This window comes from Podarcis filfolensis (genome assembly GCF_964270895.1).
Source record: "Podarcis filfolensis genome assembly, chromosome: 15".
Lineage (NCBI taxonomy): Eukaryota > Metazoa > Chordata > Lepidosauria > Squamata > Lacertidae > Podarcis > Podarcis filfolensis.
Genome location: NC_139618.1, coordinates 2,938,425 through 2,954,303, shown reverse-complemented (window position 1 = coordinate 2,954,303; position 15,879 = coordinate 2,938,425). Strand labels below are relative to the sequence as shown.

General features: G+C 49.1%; 1 protein-coding gene across 1 annotated transcript in view; it reads right to left on the bottom strand.

The window, feature by feature from the left end:
* Positions 1–15,879, bottom strand: part of PIGL (phosphatidylinositol glycan anchor biosynthesis class L) — a 39,037-nt gene that overhangs the window by 7,838 nt on the left and 15,320 nt on the right. The window contains exons 3-4 of the mRNA XM_083588016.1: positions 7,423–7,513; positions 2,117–2,184 (exon numbers count right to left, since the gene is read on the bottom strand). Coding sequence (XP_083444142.1) covers positions 2,117–2,184; positions 7,423–7,513 — 159 coding nt within the window. The remainder of the gene's footprint in view (positions 1–2,116; positions 2,185–7,422; positions 7,514–15,879) is intronic.

The window sequence follows — 15,879 nt, the reverse complement described above, 5'->3', positions numbered from 1 at the left end:
GGATTTTTTTTGCAGCGGGGGGTGCCAACGCGGCTCCTTGCCCTAGGTACGCCTCTGTGGCTCTACATAAGGCCGCTCCTGAAGTCCCCACAAACTGAGAACCATGAGGTCTAGAATCTTGTTTTATTTCTCAGGGTTGGGGCACATTCGTAGAATGAGTGCTTTGCATGCAGAAGGTCCCAGGTTCAAAACCTCCCCTCCCCAGTCCTGTGGGGTTGGGGACGTCCGCTGCATGAAATCCTGGAGAGCCGCTGCCGGTCAGTGTCGACTACACTGGGCTAGACCTGGCAACCTGGCCTATAAGGCAGCACCGTAGGTTCTTGCGGCGGCTAATTCAGAGAGGCTGCCTGGCAGAGGAGCCGCATGGCAGGATCACAGCTGCTTTCTAGCCAGCGAGGGAGTGGGGGGGGGGAGCAGAGACCCTTCCCCACTGCGATCATCCTGTCCTTTTAAGACTATAGATGGGAATGGACTGAGCTGGGCAGCTTTTGCAGACATAGACGAGAGAGGGGGGCGGGGGGGGGAGAGAGAGGGAGAGAGTGTCAGTCCTTTTCCACTCCCCCCCATCCCTCGTCCTCGTAGTCTCTGAAAGACAAGAGTGGCGAGGGCTGGAGCCGGGCCAAAGAGGGGAGAGGTTGCAGGCAGCTTAGCTCTGTGGCGTTGCCATTTTGGGAATGTTTGTTTTTAGAGTTCGGACTCGGCTGCGGCTGGCGTGGTGTGTGTGTGTGGAAAGTGAAGCTGGGGCAGCATTTCCTGATCCAGGGAATGCTATACACAGGGAACTTTCACAGACAGACACACACACTCTCCCCTCCCCTCCCCTCCCCTCCCCTCCCTTTCTTTCTGTATATCTTCCTATAGAAATAAGAATGTATGGCGTCGTCACGTACTGCAGCATGCAGAACAATGGCAGGCTGGCCCAGGAAAGCTGGAGCCCCTTCCCAGGGCATGGCGCACCCTCCCCGCTGCTTTAAAAGCGGGCGGGGCTTTGGGGGTGAGCTGTGGGTTGATAGGTGAGGGGGTGAGCGAGCTTTTAAAGGGGGGAGTTTGGTCAGGGATAGGGGGAAAGGGTTGATAGGGTTGGCGAGTGGAAGGGCCTCTCTCTCTCTCTCTCTCTCTCTCTCTCTCTCACACACACACACACACACACAGACACACACACACACAAACCCTCTTTCTCTTTCTCTATACACACAAATATACATTTCCTCTCCCTGGGGCTCCCTTCCCCAGCCAGAAATCACCAGAGCTCAGTTCCTGCACCTCTCAGGTGGGCACCATTGCCATTATAATAGGACGAGGGAAAAATTCAGTGTGAGTTCCGGCACTTCTTTTTCTAGAAAAAGAGCATTGCCTCTCCTGCTCCTTTCCCAATCCCCCATGGTTAGGCAGAGAAGAAATAATAATAATAATAATTTATTATTTATTATTTATACCCCGCCCATCTGGCTGGGTTTCCCCAGCCACTCTGGGCGGCTTCCAACAGAATATTAAAATGCAATAACCTATTAAACATTAAAAGCTTCCCAAAACAGGGCTGCCTTCAGATGTCTTCTAAAAGTCTGGTGGTTGTTTTTCTCTTTGACATCTGGTGGGAGGGAGTTCCACAGGGCGGGTGCCACCACCGAGAAGGCCCTCTGCCTGGTTCCCTGTAACGTGGCTTCTTGCAGCGAGGGAACCGCCAGAAGGCCCTCGGAGCTGGACCTCAGTGTCCGGGTAGAACAATGGGGGTGGACATCTCTCTTTCTCTCACTCTTTCTATCCCTATCTATCTATCTATCTATCTATCGATGCAAAGCAGATGTTCTGCCACTCATCTGTGGCTTTCCCCCTAGAAAGCAGGTTTCTAGTCCAGGTGGTAATTAGTAGAGAGGTAATATAAACAGGAAACTGCCTCAAAATGAATCAGATCCCTGGTCCACCTAGCTCACTATTGTGTACCGTGGCTTGCTGTGGCCCTGTGGGGCGTCAGACCAGTAGGGACACAGCTCATGGAATGAATTGGATTACTGTATTGCCAGCAGCTGAGACCGTCCAAGATCTTTGGTAGATGGGAGGGTCTTAAGGGTCCCCAAAATGCACCACCCTTGCTTGCCAAATGATAGGAAGACTGTACCTGACAGCGGTGTAAAGGGATTTGTGGTTCAGGTGACCGCTCACTCCTCTCGCGTCAAAGGTCACTACCTGTGCGGGGAGGGAAAAGAAAAGGCGAGTAAGGAAGGAAGGATTTATATAGTCCAATACTTTAAAATATATTTATATATTTAAAATTAGAGCATTTTAAACCCACCCTTCAGTCAAAAACGGCTCCCAGAGCCGCTTACATACAGTCAACAGATACAAGACATTCCTTATATACAAGCTTGCAGTCTAAACGACATGGCAGAAGAGGAAAGGGCGATGGGGAGGGTAGAGGAAGAAAAAAGAAGAAGCAAACTCAGGCACCGATTCATCAGGTGAAAAATTAGTTCTTCTTCTACTCCACCAGCTGTTTTGGAAACTGTTCAAGGAGTGGAGAGCCACCCTGATAGAGATGGTCTTTGTGGTGGATTGGGTCCAGTTTCCTTTTTCTCCCACTGAGGCAGACAGATAATGAAATAAAGACAGCTGTGATTTGGGCAGGGAGTGTTTGGATGCTATATGCCCTGAAGGATCCGATTTCAGGGTTTCAGGGGTGCTGTTTCGAGGTCTTTGGACCCGGATTCCCATTCAGTTTATTTAAAGGTTTATAACCTGTGTTGGAGGCGAAAGCCCCGCAAAGCAGCACATACAATAGGATAAAAGAGCTTCTTCACACAGCATGCCGTTAAACTATGGAACTCACTGCCACAGGATATAATGACGGCCAGCAACCTGGATGGCTTTAAAAGAGGTTTAGACGAATTCATGAACTCTATGAGAGGTGGCTAGTAGCCACAATGGCCAGGTTGCCCCTCCACGGCCAGAGGGCAGCCTTTCTCCGAAAACCAGCTCCTGGGAATTGCACCTGAGGAGAGTTGTTTTTGAACTCAGGCCCTCCTTGTGGGCTTTCCCATGGGGCATCAGGTTGGCCACTGCGAGAACGGGATCCTGGAACAGATCCTGCTAGCCTCTTCTTACATTCTAAGTTCCAACCGGAGCAGGCCCACAGAAAGTAATGGTTTTTATTGACGTTTTCTCAAGCGTGCAACAAACAAAACATACATAACACATCTTGACTGTGAACTTAGTCCTGGAGAACTTGTAGACGCATAGGAAAAAGAGAGGAATTGAAGCAACCTGAGGATGCAATATATATATATATATATATATATATATATATATATATATATATACACATATATATATATATATATGTTATTTTATTTTTACCCCACCCCACCCTCCCCGGCCAAGAACAGGCTTAGGGAGGCTAACATCAGGTATAAAAACAATTGATTAAAATACAACTGAAAAACGGGATTAAAATACTACTTAAAATGCAGCCTCATTTCAGTGGAAGCCCAGGTCAAAAACTGTTTGGGAGGGGAGAAAACGTCAAATCTTCACCAAGGCCAACTATCCAGACTGGTCCTACGTGGGCCAGAAAAAAGCCAGGGAAGTCCCCAAATAGGGGTTCCATCACAGAAGAAAAAGGAAAGAGGGGAAAACTCTGTCTTACAGGCCCTGTGGAAAGAAATCAGATCCTGCAGGGCCCTGGTCTCATGAGGCAGAGCGCTCCACCAGGCCGGGGCCACTGCTGAAAAGGCCCTGGCTCTGGCTGAGGCTAATCTGACTTCCTTAGGGCCCGGAACCTCTAGGGTGTTGCTATTTATGGACCTTAAGGTCCTCCGCGGGGCATACCAGGAGAGGCGGTCCCGTAGGTACGAGGGTCCTAGGCTGCAAAGGGCTTTAAAATATGTAAAGAGAGAAATCTAGAAGACCAAAAGTGGTGATTGATAAGTTTTAAAGCTAAAGGCCAAAAGTGTTTAGATATTCAACGGACGGCGGAGATCTGGAGGGAAAGAACTGCAAAACAAATTCAGTAACTGAGAAGGTTATAGATTTAGCCCCTCTAAGTCGCCTGTTACGTTCTGGGAGTTTTCCTGCTACCCTTAAGTTCTTAAAACACAGATGTGGAAAAGGGACAAACTTGAGGAAATGAAACTTGAGGAAATTTGCCCTGATGCGTTATGTGTCAGAGAGGGGCGGCCAAGGGCGCTGGACCACTCCTTGGCTGTCAGGGGCAGACTTGGCACACTTCACAGAATCACAGAACTGGAAGGGACCACGAGGGTCATCAAGTCCAACCCCTCGCAGCGCAGGAATATTTTTTGCCCAGCGCGGGACTCAAACCCAGGACCTTGAGATGAATCACCTTGCGCTCTGCCGACTGAGCTATCCCAGCTCCTGCAAAGGAAAGGAAGAAGAAGAAGAGCACCTCCCTCCTTCCTTGCTGGTCCGGTTTGACTCCCTGGGTGACGAGGAGCAGCTTTGCCCTTGGGCAGGCACCAGCCCGCTTGCACAAGACGAGACATGGCCGCCCAGAGAGTAGGGGAAAGGGCAGAGAGGGAGGATCAAAGGCTTTGCTGCCCGGCCTTCCCTACCGGCTAGGTCTCCACCCTGCTGCCAGGAGGGGTTCACACAAACACACACACTGCTCTGCAAAGAGGCAGGAGAACAAGCAGAGCACCCCAAGAAAAGCCCAGGAGGAGAGGTGTGGCCGGCTTTTCAGAGGGCCCTTTCCTGCTCTTGCCTGGCACAAACCCAATCTCAGCACAGCCGCCACCTCAGTGCCTCATCCGCACGGTCGAGGGTTTTAAAGAAATATTTTTTTTGTTGATCTATTTATGTATTTCATTAATTTAACATAACTATTACAAAATATAAGCAAAATATTGCAAATACATATATATATTTCAGATAAGCACACATATATATATATAAAAGAACAAATGAGAAAAAAAGAAGAAATAGAGAGAGAAAAGAAGAAGGAAAGTTGGAAGAATTTCTTCCAAATTTATTCTACAAATATCTCAATTGTTGAGCTATTTATGACGTCGATAGCTTGCCCGTCCTTTTCAAACGGGAGGCCAAGGGCGGCAGACGTCAAAACGACGCCATCTGCTATGGCCTCCTCTGGAAATATCGCCACCAAACTCTCAAGATGAGGGGGGTGGTCTCTGCCAATGCTTGGGCGCCATTTTGATTCAAGGTGGCGGACCAAAATGAGGATTGGGCATGGCGTCGCCCACTTTTTGGTGGGATAGGTCCAAACGCACAAATGAAGCGACCCCATTTTTTAAAAAAAATGTTCAGAATTCCAACGAGCATTGGGGTCGGGGTTTAGATACTGGGAGAAGCCTTGTGGCCAGAAGAGTGAAATGGTCTGCGGGACTCCAGCCTCCAAAAAGTGAGGGAGCAGGCCGAATAAAACAAATTTGCTTGGCTTCTCTCGTAACACAAAACTTGTGGGGGATCCAGTGAAGCTGACGGTCGGGAGACGCAGGGCAGATGAAAGAAAGGACTTGTTCATGGAGCGCATTGTTAATCTGTGGAACTCCCTCCCACAGGAGGCAGTGACAGCTGCAGACTTGGATGGGTTTAAAAGAGGATGGGATAAATCCATGAAGGAGGAGAGGGCTATTGAAGGCTGCTAGCCAGGATGGCTGTGTTCTGCCTCCACAGCCAGAGACAGCAATGCTTCGGGATAACAACTGCTGGAAACCGCAGGAGGGGAGAATGTTCTTGTACTCAGGTTCTGCTTGCAGGTTTCCTGTCGGCCCATCTGCCCAGCCCCTGTCAGAACAGGATATTGGACCAGTCGGCCATTGAGCTGATGCAACAGCCTCTTCATATGTTCTTACTTTTAAGGCCTTCTGAACGGTCTCATTCGGCATGAGGCAACTTCCTTTGTCGATCCAAAAACACCCATTAATCTGCTTCTGGCTTGGACTGTGTAAAATCTGAGATTTCCTCTGCCTTTGCATTACCTGGTGTTGCGCTTGAACAAAGGACGGCCATGCAGTTCCCCAGGCAAGGCATGGGGCCTCTGAGAAAATGAGTAACTTATGACCCCACTGGAGCGAGGAGGAGAAAGGCAGACAAGACAATGCTGTGCAGATTCCTCTTCTCATCTCAGAACCTGCTGGGGCTGTAAGATGCTCTCGCTATTAGCAGATGGCGGAGGAATTCAGTCAACAAGAGATTTCCCTGATCTGTGAGACTTATCATGCAAGGGACTCTTATGGAATCTCTGCCTCCAGCTCACCGCAAGCGATTTCCACCTCAGCTGACCTCACCTCCATCCTCTGTCCTGAGAGGGCTGGATAAGCAGCGTTTGCGCTTGTGAATTCTGCTCAGGTTGGCGGTGGGCCGCAGAGTGCACCCACTCGGCTTGTCAGTTTCGCGGCTGAAATTGAGAGCAGTTGCCCACCCTTGTTTTTGGCTGGGGGTTCCTCAGAGCGAAGGGAGCAGCTCCACCCCCTGGAAGCTGCAGAGATCACTATGGCACGCACTTCAATACACTTTGACATCAACTAATGCACTGCAGAAGCTTCCGCACAGTGTGTCAAGCCGGGACTGTGTGGTAATGGTGCCAGCAGAGGTATGGAGGTCTTCCTTTATTTATTTAATGAAATTTACATACTGCTTGATTGTAGGAAAACCTCTAAGTGGTTTACAAAAACATAAAAACTCCCGATGATAAAAAACAGGTATCTAAAAAACTTCAAAAGACTATTACAATCCACAGCAGCCAAAAGGAAATAAAACACACAATGACTTCTACACATTTGGATAGAGAAAACATGTTTCAAGGAGACACCCAAAAGTGTGCAGCAAAGAAACCTGCCTGAGGTCAATATCAGGGAATGCTGGTTCTACAATGAGACAGGAGGGAGCTGTGGCCCATGAGATCTTGCTGGACTCCGACTCCCATCATCCCTGAACCTTGGCCCTGCTGACTCATGGGAGTTAGAGTCCAGCAACATCTGGAGGTCACAGGTTCCCCCATCCCTGATCTACAAGGAGACATCGCTCTGTCTCATGCACACACAAAAATTGTCCAGCAGCACCTTAGAGACCAACTAAGTTTGTTCTGGGTATAAGCTTTCGTGTGCGTCTGAGTATCTGAAGAAGTGTACATGTACACGAAAGCTTATACCCAGAACAAACTTAGTTGGTCTCTAAGGTGATGCTGGACAATGTTTTAATTTATTTCGACTGCGTCAGACAAACATAGCTACCTACCTGAATCTCATGTACACAGTAGGACAATACTGGCTCTAAGATTGGGGAGGAGGGACCTGTGGCCCTCCAGATGTTACTGGGCTTCAACACCCACCATGGTCCTTGACCACTGGCAGGGCTGAGTGCTGGGAGTTTGAACCTGACAACATCTGGAGTGACCTGCAAGTGACACCCCCATCCATATCCGAAAGGAATACAAAGGCTACACCTTACCAGGTTGATCTGGTTGGTCTTGACATGCTTAAGGATCAGAGCGGAGAGCAGCTGAGTGTCCCACTCGACAGATGGGTGGTCTGGAAGATCCCTACAAAGAAGAATAAACATCATCATCATCATCATCATCATCATCATCATCATCCAGAATGTGGCAGCTAGACTGGTGACTGGGAGCGGCCGCTGAGACCACATAACACCAGTCTTGAAAGACCTACATTGGCTCCCAGTACATTTCCGAGCACAATTCAAAGTGATTATGGTGGGTATTACAAACATACATCTCTGGTGTCAAAGGCCGGGATAAAGAGATGTGTCCACAGCATCCTCCGGAAGCTGTATAATGAAGGTGCCAGACGCCAGACACACCTGTGCGGGGAGGGAGTCTCACAGCTTAGGAGCCACTACCGAGAAGGCCCTGTTCCAGGCCATTACCACCCCAGCTTCTGAGGGCAGAGGAACAACCAAGAGGGCACCCTCTGCTGATCTTAGCACCTGAGAGGGTTGTTAGGGCCAAACAGAGATGCCATACGCTGCAAGTGTCCTGGAAAAAACGGGACACCCCATTTCTCATTGTGAGATAACAGCGGCCATTTTAGTTGCCATGATTTCGTGACACAAGTCCCACCCCCCAAAAAGTGGGTTTTTTGGGGGGGACTGCAGCCATTTTAGTTCCCATGACTTTGGGACACAATTCCCCCCCCAAAAAAGTGGGGTTTTTTTGTGGGGGGAACTGCAGCGTAAAATCACATGAGATCACGGCAACTAAAATGGCCGCCATGCTCTTGCAACAAAAAGCGGGGAGATGGCGTCTCTGATTTTGGCTTCAAAGCGCTGGAGGGTATGAGATGTCTGGCAGGCTGGATTTGGCCCAGAAGCCTGAGGTTCCTACCCCCTTCTCTGATGCAGCCCTGGCGGGGCCTCTAATATGCTGCTGGGCAGGTTTTGACTCGATGCAACAGATGAAGGTCACTCAAGTTCAGTGGAAACAGACAGCTGGAGGCAGTGGGCCGAAATCCCTGGGAGCGCGGTGATGTGTTGACGGCGAGCCAGAATTGCCGCCAAAGAGCAAGGGCTGCAAAAACTCACCTGAGTGATTTGGGGAAGGGGCAGAAAGTGGGTTAATTGTGCCGATAAAGTTATAGCTGGTTAGCCTGCAAAATGCCCTTTGGTGAAAATGTAGTTTCCACAGGATCCTATCTTTTCTCAAAACAGGGGGTGGAGAACCACAGGACTGGGGCTTGAATGCGGCCCTCTGAACCTCTCTATTTGGCCCCTGACTCTCCTCAAAATGCTCCAAACCCCTTCCTCAGCCACAGAGCAGCGATGGCCTTCACGTTGGATGGGTTTAAAAGAGGATTAGATAAATTCGTGGAGGAGGAGGCTATCAATGGCGACTTGTAGCCAAGATGGCTACAGCTGGCTGGTTAGAGCGTCGTGTTGAGAATGCCAAGGTTGCAGGTTTGATCCCTGTATGGGACAGCTGCATATACCTAATTTGCAGGGGGTTGGACTAGATGACCCTCAGGACCCCTTCCTACTCTACAGTCAAACCTTGGTTGTTGAACGTGATCTGTTCCAGAAGAGCGTTCGACTTCTGAAATGTTCAGCAACCGAGGCACGGCTTCTGATTGGTTGCAAGAGCTCCTTGCACCCAAGCGGAAGCTGCGTCGGATGTCCAGGTTCCAAAAAAAAGTTTTAAAAATGGAGCATTTGCGTCTGGGTTTTTGGCATCCGGGAGCCGAAACATTTGAAAACGGAGCCATTCAAGAACCAAGGTTTGACTGTACAGTGGTACCTCGGGTTACAGACGCTTCAGGTTACAGACTCCGCTAACCCAGAAATGGTACCTCAGGTTAAGAACTTTGCTTCAGGATGAGAACAGAAATCGTGCAGCAGTGGCGTAGTGGCAGCGAAAGGCCCCATTAGCTAAAGTGGTACCTCAGGTTAAGAACAGTTTCAGGTTAAGAATGGACCTCCGGAACGAATTAAGTTCTTAACCCGAGGTACCACTGTACTATTCTATGATTCTCTCTCCATTGTTGGAGATGGATAATACAGGGGAAACAGCACAAGTGTTTAGTAAAAGCACACACACACACACACACACACACACACACACACACACACACAACCATGGGCCTGGGCCTGATCCGAGGCATGCTTTGAATGTCCCAGCTGTGCAGCCAGCCTGAACCAGATTTAACCTCTCCGGTCCTCGCAAGGGATTTGGCACCGGCTGGGTTCGCTCAGCTGTTTGGGTGCTGAAGGTCACAGGCAGCAGGGAGATGAGGGAGCAAGAGGGATGTGATGTTCCCTGAAGCCCGTGGATACGTTCTTCCCCCCTCTGACACCCACATCCACTGCCCTGCCCCTGCTTCTCGTCCTCCCCTTAAAGAACTGAGAAGGACCCCTTTCCAAAAACCCAGAGAGCTGCTGCCAGTCAGTGTGGACAATACAGAGCTCGAGGCACTGGTGAACCTTGGTGCAAAGAGCTTTTTCCCTTTAGGGAAAGGATCTGGCTCGGCGGTAGACCGCCTGCGTTGCCTGCGGAAGGCCCCAATCCCTGGCAGCATCTCAGTCCAACAGGTAGGACTGGGGACTGTCTCCCACCTGGAGAGCAGCTGCCTGTCAGTGTGGACAATACTGAGCCTGATGGAACAGTGGTCTAGCTCAACAGAAAGCAGCTTCCTAAGTTCCTGTTAATTCCGAACCACGGTGGCTGGAAGTGCCACTTCCAGCTTTAAGGTTTCCCTATCCTGAAACATCCCTATCCTGGGACGCAGGTGGGTCAAACCACAGAGCCTAGGGCTTGCCAGTCAGAAGGTCGGCGGTTCGAATCCCCGCGACGGGGTGAGCTCCCGTTGCTCGGTCCCAGCTCTTGCCAACAAGCAGTTCGAAAGCACCTCAAAGTGCAAGTAGAGAAATAGGTACCACTCCGGCGGGAAGGTAAACGGCATTTCCGTGCACTGCTCTGGTTCGCCAGAAGCAGCTTAGTCCTGCTGGCCACATGACCTGGAAGCTGTACGTCGGCTCCCTCGGCCAATAAAGCGAGATGAGAGCCGCAACTCCAGAGTTGGTCACGACTGGACCTAATGGTCAGGGGTCCCTTTACCTTTATCCTGAAACAGGCAATTGAGATCTCCTCCAAATATCTTGGGCGAGTCTGATTTTGAGAAGCAACAGTGGCGTTATTAATCAATGCCTTTTCAGTGGTGGCTCCCCCTTTGTGGGATCCTGTCCCTGAGGAAGAATGTCTGTCTGCTTTTACGTGCTGGGAAAAAATAATATTTTTGCTGTGATTGACCTTAAATGGGGTGGGCAGGATGTGTTCCTTTTAAATACAGTCGCACCTTGGTTCTCGAATCCCTTGTGACTCTAACGTTTTGGCTCCCGAGCGCCGCAAACCTGGAAGTGAGTGTTGTGGTTTGTGAATGTTTTTTGGATGCCGAACGTCTGACATGGCCTCTGCGACTTCCATTTGAGTGCAGGAAGCTCCTGCAGCCAATCGGAAGCAGCGCCTTGGTTTTCGAAGATTTTTGGAGATTGAACGGAGTTCCGGAATGGATTCCATTTGAGAAACAAGGTACGACTGTACTGTCTACTGTCAGCTGAGCATTTGAGTCTTTGTTATTTTATTTCTACGACGTGAGTCTCTTTGTGGCACTTGAGTGCAAGAATACAAAAGAATAGCAACTCCTCTTTTTCGAAGGAGGAACTTTGGAGCAAAACTCAGTTCCAACATCGCCCGAAGCCCTTGGCGCCAGTTCCATTTAAAAGGTCGCAGGACTCTGTCTTCCACTGCAAAGACCACAGTGCTGTCAGAGAACTTGACACAGAACGAGAGAACAAAGTCTCTGCCCTGAGGGGCCTACAATCTAAAAACAGAAGAGAACGCAGGAAGGGGAAGGAGATGGCAGCAGGGGTAAATGACAGGCTAAAACTAGAATATTAGAATCATAGAATTGTAGTCAATTGTAGTCACTGTGCCCAACTCCCTAGAACGCAGGAATAAACTAAACCAAGAATTAATAGTAATGTTTAAACAACTCAAATATGCCTGTCAATTAAAAAATGCAAAAAAACAGCATCAGGACCCTTCTGAAGCACTGAAAAATTCTATCCCTTGAGCATCTCTTGCAAAGGCAGCCTGCAGCTCAAAACAGAAACCTGTTCCCAATCCCAGGCTGTGCTCTGTTTTTCGGGACACCATCCAAGTATCAGCTCCTTCGAACGATTTGTGTCATGACGCGATATCATCATGAATAATATACACCGTTTCCCGGCAAAAGGCCGGGATCCTCTTCTCAGAGATGACACAAGGCCTTTATCGCAATGTGAAATCTGCCGTTCATCTGACGCCGGTGCCTCGCGGGCTTGACGGGAGAGCAGGCAGCAGCAGGAACAAGTTCATATTCATCACCCTCGAAATGGGGATGTTTGGCAAGGTGGTGGGTGGGTGGGTGGAGGCTTCTGGGTCAGGAGAAATGGAGAGGGTGGGTCTAAGGGCTGGGAAACCAGGGATAGCGAGCTACACACAAACACATATTTAACTACCAGAAGAAATTAGGCCGCTTAATATCATAGGAAGCTGAGTTATATCAAGTCAGGTCCTTGGTGCATCTAGCTCAGGCCTGTCTGCACTGACTGGCAGCAGCTCTTCAGGTTTTCAGGCAGCGGGGATTTCCCAGGCAGACCTGCAGATGCCAGGATTTGAACCCAGGTCTGCACTTTTCGAAGGAACGTGAGGGGGAACCGAAACACACCCATCCTTCAAAATGTGAACCCCTAAGGATTTGGCAGTGCGGGTCCCCAGTCAAATAATGTGCCCCATGAAAATGCCAGATGCATTTTGCGACTGGCGCAGGTCCAACTGAGACCACAGGGACATCTCCATCTGGCTGCCCCCTCCAGTTTTCTTAAGCAGAAGGGCTTATTTATTGCATTTATAGCCCATGGTTCATACAAACCCCGCTCAGTTAATCCTGACGACAACCCTGTGAGGCAGGTGAAGAGGCTGCGACTGACTTCAAGGTCACCCAGTGAGCTTCCTGACTGAATGGGGATTCGAACCCTGGTCTCCCAGGTCGGGGTCCAACACTCTTCACCACTGAATCACACTGGCTTCCTACAGTACTTCTGCTACGTGGCAGCTCAATAAATTCACCAGGTAAATAAATATGGGGAAAGCAAAACGTCACTTAGAGAAGGCTCTGAAATATTTTCCTTGAAGCGTTTTATTCTGGATTGTTTGATTTGGTATTTTAACGTGTTGTAATCTGCTCTGAGATTTTTTCTTTAAAATATAAAGTGGGATAGAAACGAAATGAAGAAGAAAAAATATATTGCCAAAAAAGAAAAGGCACTTAAGACATTCGGTTGTGGTGATCATAACCTAGGTTTAAGGTGCAAGTTGGTGATTAGCTTATACACCTGAGTTTCTAGCACTGAAAAGTCTGCGTTAAAAAGGCCTTCCTAGCTTACAAAATTGCATTAGATTGGGGAAATCTGCCCTGCAAACACGTCAGCATTAGGCAAAATTGCATACGAAGGCGTGTCAATTAGGAGAATTTCGCGATGAGCTTTCAGGATGACTTATTTTTGTTTTTATTTTGCATGGGGAGTGGGGGAAACAGAGGAACTAAAATGGACTGATTCGCCCGTCCCCAAGGTGGGAGCCACTGGCCCGAAAGCCGCCACGCTCTCTTGGAGAGGAAGAAACAAGGCTTTTTGGAGAGCGCCAAGCCAAGCAACCTCTGGGCTCTTCGCAGCCTCCTTCCAAAGCAAACATTACGCAACCGCAGGAACCGCAAGAGGAACTGCCTCTCCCGTGATCTAGAGTAACCCCAGGAGCTGCGCTGGCATGCGAGGCCCTCTCTCCTGTCCCCGTTGCCGCAGGGACCCCGTGATGTAGTTCCTCAACTTTGGCCCACAAGGAAAGCCTCCCATTCAGGATGGGGTTTTTTTGTGTGTTGGGAAACTGTTTACAATAGTCACATGGAGGCGGAAGGGGGGGGGGGAAAGACTCCTGGCAGCACATCAAGAAAACCAGCAAGCCAGGGAAGGGCTGGGAGGAGACGTTAACTCTTCTGAGCCCGCTCCCATCCTCCGGCAACAAAAAGCCGTTTTCCTGATTTCTCTTCTTTTGCAAAGGGACCGCTGTCATTTCCAATGCTGCAGTTATTCAGTTGCGGTTTCTGTTTGGGGAGGAGACAGCTGTCAATAGCTACTAGCCAGGGTGGCTGTTCTCCCTCCGCTGTGGAGTGGCTGGGGAGGCCCAGTCCCATGGGTGGGGTACAAATACATAGCTGTCAACTTTCAGATTTGAAAGTAAGGGATCAGCAGCCTCGAAAATAAGGGATCAGCAGCCTCACCTGTCCTGGGGACAGTCTACGGGATATCTAACAATCCGGGATAGCAGCGGAAAACAGCGCTGAAATAAGGGAATTTCCCGCAAAAAAAGGGAAGGTTGATAGCTATGTATAAATAATAGAATTATTATTACCTCTCAGAATGTCAGCTGCAGGGAGTTATAGAATCATAGGGTTGGAAGAGACCCCGAGTGGCATTGAGTCTAGCCTCACTGCAATGCAGGAATCTCTCTTTTTTTTAATATATACGTTTTTACTGATTTTTTTAACATATCAGTTCCAACAGTCATACAACATTTCTCATCTTATACAATATTTTAGACTTCTGTCAACACCTCTGATGATTTTTTCGTTCTTTATCACTTATTCTGCATTTCTTAATTTCTACACTACATTTAATTGTCCTTAACTAATAATTCTCTTCTTGTCTTTCTTGCAGTATTTTAAATATTCCACGTTACAAAACTTCTTGCAGTCCTACTAGCGTAATCCGTTCATCACAATTACTTTTCAAATAGAGTCATACCTCGGGTTAAAGTAGCTTCAAGTTAAGTATTTTCGGGTTGCGCTCCGCGGCCACCCAGAAGTAACGGAGTGCATTACTTCCGGGTTTCGCCGCTCACGCATGCGGAGAAGCTCAAAATGACGTCACGCACATACGCGGAAGCGGCAAAATGCGACCTGCGCAGACGTGTGCTACGTTTACTTCAGGATGCGAACGGGGCTCCAGAACAGATCCTGTTCGTATCCAGAGGTACCACTGTAGTTCATATATTTACTCCAGTCTTCTAAGAATCTCTGATCCTGCAGGTTTTGAATCCTTCCTGTTAATTTATCTAATTCTGCATTGAGTCCAACCTCACTGCAATGCAGGAATCTCAGCTAGATCATCCATGGCAGAGGGCCATCCGACCTCTCCCTCGAAACCTCCAAGGAAGGAGAGTCCACCATCTCCCAAGGGAGACTGTTCCACAGCCGGACAGCTCCCGCTGTCAGAAAGTTCTTCCAGGTGTTTAGCCGGAATCTCCGTTCTTGTTACTTGAAGCCATTGGCTCAGGTCCCACCCTCCGGAGCAGGAGAAAACAAGCTTGTTCCCTCTTCCACGCGACAGCGCTTTAGATACTGGAAGATGGCTCTCATATCTCCTCTTTTCCAGGCTGAACATCCCCAGCTCCTTCAACCGTTCTCCATAAGGCTTGGTTTCCAGACCCTTGAACATTTTGGTTGCCTCCCACCCCATGGAGTCACCAGTGGAAAGAGTTGCTCTTGAGCGCAGACCCTGTTTTTCAGCATCCCTTTGGGGGCATCTGGTCAGCCCCTGTGAAAACAGGATGCGGGACTAGATGATGATGATGATGATGATGATGATGATGATGATGATGATGATGATGATTTATTACTTATACCCCACTCATCTGGCTGGGTCTCCCCAGCCACTCTGGGTGGCCTCCAACAGGAGATTAAAAATACATTTAAACATCAGTCATTAAAAACTTCCCTGAACAGGGCTGCCTTCAGATGCCTTCCAAATGTCAGATAGTTGTTTATTCCTTTGACATCTGGTGGGAGGGTGTTCCACAGGGCGGGTGCCACTACCGAGAAGGCCCTCTGCCTGGTTCCAGGTAACTTGGCTTCTCGAAGTGAGGGAACCGCCAGACGGCCCTTGGCGCTGGACCTCAGTGTCCACACTGAGCGATGGGGGTGGAGATGCTCCTTCAGGTATACTTGACCAAGGCTGTTTAGGGCTTTCAGGGTCAGCACCAACACTTTGAATTGTGCCAGGAAATGTAGTGGGTGCCAGTGTAGGTCCTTCAAGACCAGTGTTATGTGGTCTTGATGGCTACTCCCAGTCACCAGTCTAGCTGCTGCATTCTGGATTAATTGTAGTTTCTGGGTCACCTTCAAAGGTAGCCCCACATGGAGCACATTGCAGTACAGTGGTACCTCGGGTTAAGAACTTAATTTGTTCTGGAGTTCCGTTCTTAACCTGAAACTGTTCTTAATCTGAGGTACCACTTTAGCTAATGGGGCCTCCCACTGCTGCTGCACCACCGCGGCTGATTTGTGTTCTGATCTTGAAGCAAAG